The sequence below is a fragment of the Canis lupus genome, chromosome 11, assembly GCF_011100685.1.
Source record: "Canis lupus familiaris isolate Mischka breed German Shepherd chromosome 11, alternate assembly UU_Cfam_GSD_1.0, whole genome shotgun sequence".
Lineage (NCBI taxonomy): Eukaryota > Metazoa > Chordata > Mammalia > Carnivora > Canidae > Canis > Canis lupus.
The window spans coordinates 15,768,768-15,780,695 of NC_049232.1; the positions used below are offsets into that span (position 1 = coordinate 15,768,768).

At 46.1% G+C, this 11,928-nt stretch overlaps 1 protein-coding gene across 1 annotated transcript in view; it reads right to left on the reverse strand.

The window, feature by feature from the left end:
- Positions 1-9,350, reverse strand: part of ALDH7A1 (aldehyde dehydrogenase 7 family member A1) — a 48,244-nt gene extending 38,894 nt beyond the window's left edge. The window contains exons 1-3 of the mRNA XM_038552009.1: positions 9,116-9,350; positions 7,792-7,845; positions 7,195-7,260 (exon numbers count right to left, since the gene is read on the reverse strand). Of these exons, the coding sequence (XP_038407937.1) occupies positions 7,195-7,260; positions 7,792-7,845; positions 9,116-9,307 (312 nt within the window). The 5' untranslated portion in view covers positions 9,308-9,350. The remainder of the gene's footprint in view (positions 1-7,194; positions 7,261-7,791; positions 7,846-9,115) is intronic.
- Between the last annotated feature and the right edge of the window lie 2,578 nt (positions 9,351-11,928).

An 11,928-nucleotide genomic window follows, 5' to 3' on the forward strand; every position in this document is an offset into this window, starting at 1 on the left:
ACCCGGCATACTGTAACATTTAACCCATTCCTTCTCTTTGACTAGGTAATTCCATTTCTGAATATCAAGCAAATACCTACATCACAGACATACAGGTACAACACTTACTGCAGTGCTGTTTCTGGTGGAGAAAAACAAACCATCTTTATGTCTATCAACACAGGACTGGTTAATTACACGAAAGCTGTAAGACGGGGTTATTTACACTCTACAAGGTAGACTTACAAGCAAAAACTTTCCAGAGTTGTAACAGAAAATAGCAAAATATGCATACAATAACTAAATTTTTGCTTATGTTTGAAGAAATACACAAGATGTTAAGAATGGTCATTTCTGGGGAATGGGATTTTTTTGGGTGGTGGGATGGAATTATAAGACTTTCGTTCCGGGATCCCTGAGTGGCGCAGCGGTTTGGCGCCTGCCTTTGGCCCAGGGCACGATCCTGGAGACCCGGGATCGAATCCCACGTCGGGCTCCCGGTGCATGGAGCCTGCTTCTCCCTCTGCCTTTGTCTCTGCCTCTCTCTCTCTCTGTGTGACTATCATAAATAAATAAAAATTAAAAAAAAAAAAAAAAAAAAAGACTTTCGTTCCTCACATTTAATAAGTCTACAATATTTGCCATTTTTACAATACATGCATTCTTTTGAAAATATCAAAAACTGATTGTTACATGAATCAGCACAGATCCTATACATTTCCTAAGCATGGAATGAGTTTACCACTGTTCCAAATGAATTTAGCCCACAGGTTTGTAAGTTTAGCAAACTGGTTAATTTCAACTCAGAATGTCCAATACATATAGCCCTTTACATCATATCCTTGTATATATTATTCAGTCTCTAACCAGTAATTATTGCACACTTCCTACAGTGCCAGATATTCTGTTCTTCCCCAGGGATACTAGAGAAGACAACTACAATTCAAGCCCACCAGAACCAACACTCCAGGAGTGGTGAAGACAAGAAATAGGTGATTTCAGTCTCATGTGCTAAGTGCCAGGCTGGAGAAGCCAGACTGTATAAGGGGAGCAGCTAGCCGTGTTAATTTAGTATTACTTGGGGTTAAGCAAGTAGGGAGGAAGGAGGCTTTCTGAAGAAGTTTAAAATTGAGACTGAAGACCTCAAGTATGATTGGTGTTTGCCAGGTAAAGAGGTAGAGAAGGTAGACAGAAATTATGGGCAACAGGACAGAGAATGTGCAAAGGCCAAAAAACAAAAGAGAATATGGGGACTTTGAAAAATTTAAAGGGGTTAAAAGAGGCAGGGGAGAAAATCTGGGGTCACAGTGCAAAGGACCCTATAAAGAATCCTCCAAAAAATAGTGTGGAGGGCGCCTGAGTGGCTCAGGTGTCCTGGGATCAAGTCCCGCATCGGGCTCCCTGCTCCAGTGCAGAACCTGCTTCTCCCTCTCTCTCTACTGCTCCCCCTGCTTGTGCTCTCTCTGTCAAATAAATAAATAAATAAATAAATAAATAAATAAATAAATAAATAAATATCTTAAAAAAAATAGTGGGAAAATCACTAGAGGGTATTAAATGGTAGGGGGAAAATCACAGTGCATTGTAAAATACCACTCCAGGGGCACCTGGCTGGCTCAGTCTACACAGCATGCAACTCTTGATCTTGGGGTTAGAGCTCACTTAAAACAATTGTATTAAAAAAACAAAAAAACAAAAAAAACCTCCAGGTGTGGTCTGGGAAATAGAACAGAGTGAGACAAGATTCACATAGGAAGACCATTAGGCAAGAAAAAGATGGTGACTTGTCTCAATTACAGAAATAACAACAGAGATAACTGCAATTTAAAATATTCAAGACTGGGCAGCCCGGGTGGCTCAGCGGTTTAGCGCCGCCTTCCGCCCAGGGTGGGATCCTGGAGACCTGGGATCAAGTCCCACGTCTGGCTCCCTGCATGGAGCCTGCTTCTCCCTCTGCCTGTGTCTCTGCCTCTCTCTCTCATTCTGTCCCTCACGGATAAATAAATAAAACCTTTAAAAAAAAATAAAAAATAAAAAAAATAAAATAAAATAAAATATTCAAGACTTGGTAACTGACAATTGGTAATTGACAGATCCTCAACCCTGGGTATATAGCAAAATCATCACCCATGAAACCTTTGAGCTGGATTCCATCCAAGACCATTCAAATGTGGCCTCTTCATTTTTGTTCTAGCCTCCCAATGATGGGATAGAGTAGCAAGAATTGAGAAAGCAGGATTGGGTCTGGGGAGAGGGAAATGGGGGCAGAGTGGGCAACATGATAACCCATCTCCCAGGTGAGCTTGACTGATCTCAACACGACAGGCCATTTGTAACCTCATGTCCTCCTGAGGTGGACAACAGGAGACCTCATCCCTGCACACTGTATCTGTGAAGTCATACTTAAAACGAGCATCCCCAACAGCCACAAGAAGGAATTATCAGCACTGAGGGAATTATTAGCTGAGCTTTTGGGGTAATAATACAAGGAAACCTGTGTTAAACTGCTACCATGTTAAATATTTTTAAAAATTTATTCATGAAAGACAAAGGCAGAGACCTAGGCAGAGGGAAAAGCAGGCTCCCTGACGGAAGCCCAATGTAGGACTTGATCCCAGGACCCCGGGATCATGACCTGAGCCAAAGGCAGACGCTCAACCACTGAGCCACCCAGGTGCCATTAGATGGATGGCTCTTATTTATTCTGGGTTCATGTGCTACCTCCTCAGAGATTCCTTCCCTGATCACCAAAGAGCTACCATATATTATAGAGCTTCCATGTAAATGTTATTCCTTTATTCGGTTAGAGATGGTGCCTGTCATCACTCTAGCTCTTCCTCCCCAGGGATGGACAGGGGGAAAATGAAGACACACAGCGGATGCAAAGGAGCATAAACAGGTGGCATTCTGGGCTGAAACCAGTTCCTGAGAGAGAGCAGCAGAGACAGTAATCCCGACCAGGTTCTCTGTGCTCAGGTTTAGTTAGAAGAAAGAAATCAGCTATATATTTTTCACATAGGAAGCTTCCTATATTTTTATACTTTTTCCTTAAAGAAAAATGTCCCACCCACCCCCTAAAAAAATGTTCCCTTTGAAAAATTTCAGGCCTCACGCAAAAGAAGTCAATGAAACGATGGTTTGTCCTAACACAGGCGAGGCCAGCCAAAACTATCAAGGGGAAGCAGAAGAAGCCCCACTTGAGTTAAGGACCCAGGAGGGTTAAGAGTGTAGACCAGGAGGGGATGAGCTTTGCTCTCTCCTTGTGTGAGGCACCAGCAGCCTCTAAGTGACTGCCCCGTTGGCAGGAGCCCCAGATGCAGTTAGGAAAGGCTCTGCCGCTACCCTCAACTTTGAACTCAATTGCTTAACTCAAATTCTAACAAGTGGGATCCCCAACCATCACCCAGGACAACAACCTGCTCCCACTTAGCAATATCACTCTACTGGGAGATCTGAGCAGTCTGGGAAGTAGAAGCAAGCATGTTAGGTGCAGGGGCGGGCACTGTTCACTGAGAGAGGATGGCCATGTGAAATCCTAAACATGAAAATAGCAGTAACAAGAAGAGTACTGCACACTATTAAGGAAAGGTATCAGTGTCAGCTGCCAGCCCCTAGGGCACAGCCAAGACTGATTGATTATCTTATTTATTCATGAGAGACACAGGGAGGCAGAGACACAGACAGAGGGAGCAGCAGGATCCCTGCAGGGCAAGACAAGACTGATTTAAAAGCCAGTTAAAAAAAAAAAAAAAAAAAAAAAAAAGCCAGTTTAGGGGGATCCTTGGATGGCTCAGCGGTTTACCATCTGCCTTCAGCCCAGGGCACTGATCCTGGAGTCCCGAGATCCAGACCCACATCAGGCTCCCTGCATGAAGCCTGCTTCTTCCTCTGTGTCTCTGCCTCTCTGTGTGTGTGTCTCTCATGAATAAATAAATAAAATCTTAAAAAAAAAAAAAAAAAAGCCAGTTTAGGAGTTTAGGAAAGACCTCGAATCACACACACCTGGGTAAATGCACACACATACATGCCTTTCTTTTTTTTTTTTTTTTTATTCATGAGACACACAGAGAGAAAGAGGCAGAGACACAGTCAGAGGGAGAAGCAGGCTCCCTGCGGGGAGCCCGACATGGGACTTGATCCTGGGACTCCAAGATCATGCCCTGGGCCAAAGGCAGGCGCCAAACCGCTGAGCCACCCAGGCATCCCCACATACATGTTTCTAATCACGTTTCACTGGCATTCAAAACCCTATATGCAAACAGTGAATCCTAATGCAAATTATGGGCTTTAGTTAATAATAGTTGATCAGCATTGGCTCTCCAATTGTAAGCAATGTAGGGCACCAAAGTAAGACGGTGGTTAAGGAAACGTGCAAAGTGTGATAAGAAGGACGGGATTCCCTGTTTCCACTCATCTCTCTGCTGAAAGGACTCAGACTAAGCCAGAACGTGCCACTTGGGCATAAGGATCATTCTGAGCTGAAGGCAACCGAGGCCCAACAGACTCAGGAAAAGCTTTTTACCTCTCCCTTACTGCCTGAAAGAAGGGGATCTGTGCCAAGAAGCGAGTTCTTACCAGAGATCGCTTTTATAAGGACGACCTACTGGCATGGCAGGGAACACATTTGTGTACCAAACATTTGCTCCTCTCACCTTCCTGTGAACTGCCTTCCTCTCCAAGAAGCCCCAGAGCTCTGTATGCATACAAGCTTAGATGTCTGGCTGCCCTTGGGTCTTGGATCTTTCCTCACTGCCACTCTTCCGTGCCCCACATGAGAAATTCAAATGTTTTTCTCCTGTTCATCTGTTTTATGTCAATTATTAAACCAGCCACAGAACTCGGAAGTGAAAAGCAAAAATTTTTTCCTCTCCTATAAACCTGAAACTACTCTAAAAAATTAAGTCTAATTTTTTTGTGAATAGCTTATATATAGGAGAACAATTTTAAAATTACGCAACTTGGGATCCCTGGGTGGCGCAGCGGTTTGGCGCCTGCCTTTGGCCCAGGGCGCGATCCTGGAGACCCAGGATGTTGGGGGGGGGGGGGAAGGAGGGAAATGCGGGCTCCCCCATTTCTTCCCTCTCTTCTCTTCCCGATGCATGGAGCCTGCTTCTCCCTCTGCCTATGTCTCTGCCTCTCTCTCTCTCTATCATAAATAAATAAAAATTTTAAAAAAATAATAAATAAAATAAAATCACGCAACTTTAGGCTGGTAGGCAATGCCACGATGGGTGTCAAAATTTTACACATGCCACGTATAATAACCACAACTATAAAACACAAAAGACTGGAAGGAAATGCACAAACTCCAACTCTAATAACCATTCTCTATAAAAGAAGATGAGGTAAGGGGATCCAATGTGATTATATTAGTGTCTCATCCAATTCTTATTAAAGAATATACATTACTCTTGGGTGGCTCAGCGTTTTAGTGCCTGCCTTCGGCCCAGGGCATGATCATGGAGTCCTGGGATCGAGTCCCACATCAGGCTCCCTGCATGGAGCCTGCTTCTCCCTCTGCCTGTGTGTCTCTCTCTCTCTGTCTCTGTCTCTCTCTGTGTCTCTCATGAATAAATAAATATTTTTTAAAAAAGAGTATATATTAATCTTTCTTAAAGATTTTATTTGAGAGAGAGTGAGAGAGAGAGCGCGCATGAGCAGGCGGGAGGGGCAGAGGGAGAAGTAGGTTCACCGCTGAGCAGGGATTCCCAATGCCTAGGACCCTGAGATCATGACATGAGCCAAAGGCAGACACCTAACCAACTGAGCTACCCAGGCACCCTGTGTTAATTTTTTTAAAGGTTTTATATATTTATTTGAGAGAGTGCATGATGGGGTGGTGGGAGAAACAGAGGAAGCAGCAGATCCCTGCTAAGCAGGGAGCCAACCCCGAGATCATGACCTGAGATCACAACCCGAGCAGAAGGTAGCCACTTAACTGAGGGAGCCACCCAGGTACCCCAAATATGTATTACTTTTAGGATCAAAAAGAAAACAAAAATTATTTTGCAAACAATAAATGACACTGCTTTGGACACTTTTCTCTACGTAGAGTTAACTTTACTTATTATACCATATACTTTTGGAAGTGGTGTTTTAACACTCAAGGATATTTTCCATTGTGCATAATGGAACCCTACACCAACAATCAGGCTTAAAGTACAGGAAAGATGTTCCTCCTGCTTTGCACAGAGGCGGTCCCTCAGCTGACAACTAAGGTACATTCAACTCAGGGCTCTCTGGGAGAGCCTGCCTCTGTCCAAGTCACCCTAGCATTCTTTGATTCAGAAAAAAACACTGACTCAGCAGTCTGGAAACCAGTAACACGTGGTTCTGTAGCCCTGGTAAGATGTCTGCAAAGGCCAGGTTCTGCAGCTAGCAATTCCAGGATTAATTCATTTAATGCTCACCATAACCCCAGGAGGCAGGCAGGCCATCTCCTCTATTTACAAGACAGAGCACACAGAAGGGAAGTAATTTACCCAAGGGTAGAGCTGGGTTAAATAGTCCAGGATGTTCCTCTAGCCTCAGGCCTATAATCTTCAGTGATAGAATAGAATATTCAGAGTGGGGGAGGGAAGGAGGGAAATGCGGGCTACTCCATTTCTTCCCTCTCTTCTCTTCCAGAGCCTGGCCCTCACCTAGTGACAGCTCCCTGTGGCCCAGTTCAGCTCCAGTCACAGCTCCTATAGAGGATCACATTACCCCAGGTGGAGACAGAAGAAGGAGGCACCACCCACTCTAACGCCAGATCAGACTGCAGGAACTCAAGCCCCTGCCCTTTGTTTTTTTTTTTTTTTGTTTTTTTTTTTTTTAAGCCCCTGCCCTTTGAACTAGGGCTATCCACCTACTGCTGAGATGCTCCCACCCCTCACCCCTGCATACAGTTGGCTAGAAGGAGACGGGAGAAGCAGCAAAATGGGGTTTCTAGCATACACAGTCCTTTCTTTTAGTCCAATTAGAAACTTACTTCAACTAGAAAATAGTGTTCAGAGCTGAGGTTTATGCTTCTTCAGTAAAGACTTTTAATCCACTTAAAATCTCCCATTAATTGAAAGCCAAATATGGAAAAGGCACTATCCTAGGGCTACGGCTCAGAGATTATCATAGCTCCCAAGCACTCCCCTTGCAGGGAGCACTGACTGCTCTAGTAAAATTTTTCTCTATCTCCCTTGCAATTACCATAGGTCATCATGCCGTGACCTTCGCACTCACCTCTGCCCAGACTTTCCAGGCTTCCCTGGCTTTCTTCACTGTTTCTTCATAGTCAGCCACACTGGCCTAAAGTAGGAATTAGACCGGAGACAATGAAAAATAAAGGGAAGGGATGATCCCCTCTGAGAACAAACGAGATTTGTGGAAAAGAATCGGAGTATCTCTAGGTGACCCTCGGATTCGTAGTTTCTAGAATGATTTTCACAGCCTATGCCTTCATAGACTGTGAACTAGGTAAGACAGCTTAGAATCCAGCTGTGCTTCTTAAACGTTGCTTCTAGAAGCAAGCTCCATCAGCCTCATCTGGGGACAATACCTGAGATGTTAGAAAATCAGAACCCTGGGCTCCAACCCGGACTTCAGAGGTTAGAATCTTCTTTCAAAAACAGGTGATATGGCCTTAAATGGAGCCCCCTTCCCAATGACTTTTCTGTCACCTTTTTTAGAGCACCCAAACCCAAAGACTGGGCAGTCTCCGAGACATTCTTAAATGTCACATGAAAACGAAATACTTTATTCTTGGACTGTGAGACTCCATACTGCTTTTCATCACTGGCACAAGTGGGCAGTTTGTATTAACAAAACAAAAAAACTTACCTGTCGGACTCTTGCTATCGGTTCATTGTTAGCCGGACAATAGGTCGTGATAACCTTCAAACAAAAAGAAAATGCCAGTCTATAGAAAATGTAATCCCTTCCAAACAGGGGGAACAGACCAAAAAACAGGGGACGGTAAAGGAGGAAGAAAAAAAAAAGTTAAGATACCATATCCAAACTTGGAATTTTTACATTAGCTTCTATTACAAATAGGTCACTTAGAGAGTGGTCTTTCATTTCTGACCTAAACATTCAGAACCACTTTTTGCAAAACCCAGTCTTGCCATCTAAATATGGGGTGTGGGAGCAAAAGTCTAATTAATATAACCCATTACGTCGCCTCTTTCTCCATTCATAAGAGACTAAACTGAAGAGTGTCACTTAGTCTTCTCTTACTCTGTCCTAGTCAGAAGGTGAAGAAGAGAGGACAACTCTGTATCTCGACACAAGCTGCAGAGATTAGAAAGGAAAAAAATCAAGGCGTCGCTAAAAAATTTTCAGGAGGAAGTATTTTATCCAGGACCCTAATGATAAAATGCCACAGGAAAAACAGGATCAAACTGCCAAGAGAAGGGGAGGGTAATTTGGAGAATAACTGCAAATACCTACATCTCCTACAGTCAGCAATAACCTGGAGGAACAAGTGTTTCCTCTAACAAGGCAAGTTCGGTGTATGCAACAAACTTTGTGGCATGTTATGTAACATTTTCTTTTTCTTTTTGTATGTAACATCCTCTTATAAAAGCTTTCTGATTCATGCAGCTCCCCCCAAAACCTTACCTTTCCATCCTATTCCCTAATAAAACGTTGCACTGAGCTTTCTCTGCGTGCCAGTCACGCTGTCTGGCTCTGGAAATAAACGCTGAAAATCCTGTCCTCAAGGAAGCTCAGAGCCCAACAGATTTAACCGGATGTCAGCAAGTCCCGGCTTGCGAACTCCAACAACAGCAAAGACAGTATAAAACTAAGAACATTACCTGACATCAGAGGAGCCGGAGTCAAGCACAAAACCGAGGTAATTTCCCGAGGCTAAGCCTGCAGCCTGTCTCCCTACCCACCGCACCACGCCGCCGTAAGGCTGTAAGCGCGTGCGGGAAGTTCAAGCCCCACCAGCTCCAAAACGGCGCTGATTGTCCAGAACACACAAAGACCTAACAATCTGAGCCTATTTTGCAAGGCCCCCTTCACATGCGCACGTCTACTCCGGGGCTTCAGACCTGCCCACCCGGTAGCACGGTCCCAGCAGCGGGAGGGGGCCGGGCAGCGCCCGCGCGGCCTCCGGGGGCGCACGGAGCCCGCACGGATTTCCAGGGCGCCCGCATACCTCTCCGCGGCCTCCCCAGCTGCCATTATACACGCCCTCGTTTTCCTCGCGGAGCCCCAGCTCCTTCAGCCAAGCATACTGGGCCTGATTGATGAGCAGAGTGGACATGAAGGCAGCGGGTCTGTGGCGAGGGCCCGAGAGCTTGCCTCCGCTTGCAACGCGCACACACAGCTGGCGGGGAACGCGCCACATACCGGGCCCGGGGCACGCGCGGCGCGCCCGCGCCCCGGGAGCTGCAGAAATAGCGCCCCGCCCCCCGTCCGGGAGAGCCCATTGGGCAGGCCGGGCCCCGCCCCCGGGCACGCCCCCCGGGACTCCCCCGTCCGGCCCGCCCGCGCCCGGGTCTTCCGGGGACGCGCCGAGCTCGCCCTCGCGGGGGGCAGGGCGCGTGCGGCTGGGAGCGCGGGGAGGGCCGCCGCCGAGTGCTGAAGGCCGCCGCCAACCGCGGCTCCAGCTGGAAGCTCTTTGCGGCCCAACATCGCCTCTGAAGTACCCAGGCTCAGAGCAGGGTCCCGGGCGGCCTCGCGCAAGGAGTCACTTTTTTTTTTTTTAATTTTTTTTATTTATGATAGTCACACACACAGAGAGAGAGGCAGAGACACAGGCAGAGGGAGAGGGAGAAGCAGGCTCCGTGCACCGGGAGCCCGACGTGGGATTCGATCCCGGGTCTCCAGGATCGCGCCCTGGGCCAAAGGCAGGTGCCAAACCGCTGCGCCACCCAGGGATCCCAGGAGTCACTTTTCCGTCGCTCCATCGCGTTAGACACACGTTCTGATTCGGTGGCTCCGGCCTGGCGTCTGAGAATGGCCCTTTACAACCAGCTCCCAAGTGATGATGACGCGGCTTAACAAGGAGTAGCCAAAGGCCGCTTCCTGGTGGCGGGGGGCGGGGGGGGGGGGCAGGGGGGATAGGGTTGTTTTCAGGGCTTTGTTAAGTTACGATTTCGAGGAGATGCCCGGGTGGCTCAGCGGTTGAGCGGCGGCCTTTGGCCCAGGGCGCGGTCCCGGGATCCAGCCCCGCATCAGGTTCCTTGCAGGGCGCCTGCTTCTCCCTCCGCCTGTGTCTCTGCCTCTCTCTCTCTCTCTCTCTCTCTCTCTGTGTGTGTCTCTCATGAATAAATAAATAAAATCTTTTTAAAGAATTACAATTTTGAGTTTTCTAATTAATGAAAAATGTTAAATGATGATACTTCCTTCTAAATTTCCTGCCAGAGTATATTCTTGCTTTTGAAGAATAAATACAGTTTTGATCAATTCCCTTCATTTTCCATGTCTTTGACATTTCCTGCCATAGCATTTTCACTCCCTCCCCCCTCACCACCGCCACCAGGCGTAACCATCCCGTCTTCCATCCTGTTCCACGGTAACTAGGCCCTACACTATATAAGGGAAATATTAACATCGCTAGCAGAATGATTTGGACGGAAGTTAAAAATATATATGCACTCTCGGGGGCACCTGGGTGGTTAAGTATCCTACTCTTGATTTCAGCTCAGGTCTTCAGCTCAGGGACCTGAAATCCAGCTCTGCCTTGGGCTCCCCTGCTCAGTATGAAGTCTTCTGATATTCTCTCTCTCTGCCCCTCTCCCTACTCTTTCTCTTCATCAAAATAAATAAATAAATAAGTAAATTATGTATATATACACACACACTCTTGCAGTGCCTGAGTGGCTCAGTCAGTTGAGCATCCAACTCTCCATTTTGCCTAAGTTCTCTGAGCCCTGAGATCTACCCCCATGTGGGGCTGCCCACTGTGTGTGTGTTGGGGGTGTGGATAGGGAGTCAGCTTTGATTTTCTCTCTCCCTCTGCCTCTCCCCACCATGTGCACAAGTGTGCGCTCTCTCCCTTTCTCTCAACTAAATAAATCTTTAAAAATATATATGTATACACACTCTTGGGACTCCTGGGTGGCACAGTTGGTTGAGCCTCAGACTCTTGGTTTTGGGATCCAGAACTGTGGGGCGGATCCCCATGTCTGGCTCTGCACATAGTGTGAGGTCTGCTTGAGACTCACTCTCCCTCTCCCTCTGCCTCTCCTCAGCCCCCTCAAATAAATAAATCTTCAAAAAAATACATATATACGCCACTTTCGAAGCAACTGAGTTCATAGGTCTCTCAGTGATTTCCAGCATACTTTCTGAAAATGTTTCTCCTGCTAGTGGCCTTCCACAATGCAGCCAGACATACTAAGTTACTTTGTCTATGCAAAGCCTGTTTTCTTCCCACTGTGTTTTTGCCCTTTGTTATTCTATCCACCTGTGAAACTCTTCCTTCCACCTCTGCATTCAAGTTAAAGCTTTATCTGTTCCATCTTTATGGCTCAAATGATTTAACAAATACTCTGGCATGTATCAAACACCTACCAGAAACTATAGTAAGTGCTGGACATACAGGAACGATGCTTTTGTTTATAAATATTAAATTTTCACCTGTTCATCTTTGCATAGCTCCACAATTACCAGCATTGTAGCAGGCTCATGTGACATGAATGAATGAATAAAAAACCTGTGAACACACCTTAGGAGCAGTACACATGGATACTTTGTCCAGCACTGGTAATCTATCAACAGCCCAGCTACTATCCTCATCTACTCCTAGGACTGAAGCACTAATTTCCTTTGTTCTAATTCTCGACAGTTTTGTTTTTTTTTTTTTTTGTCCCCCTCAGACATTTAACCGAGAATTTAATTCTTCTCCCTTTCTGGCTGCTAGCAAGATTCCTTATACATGTATCTTAACACCACAGTCTTCTTTCTCCTCTTTTCCATTTAATTCAGAAGACATTTACAGATACACTGAATTTTAGAAGCAAT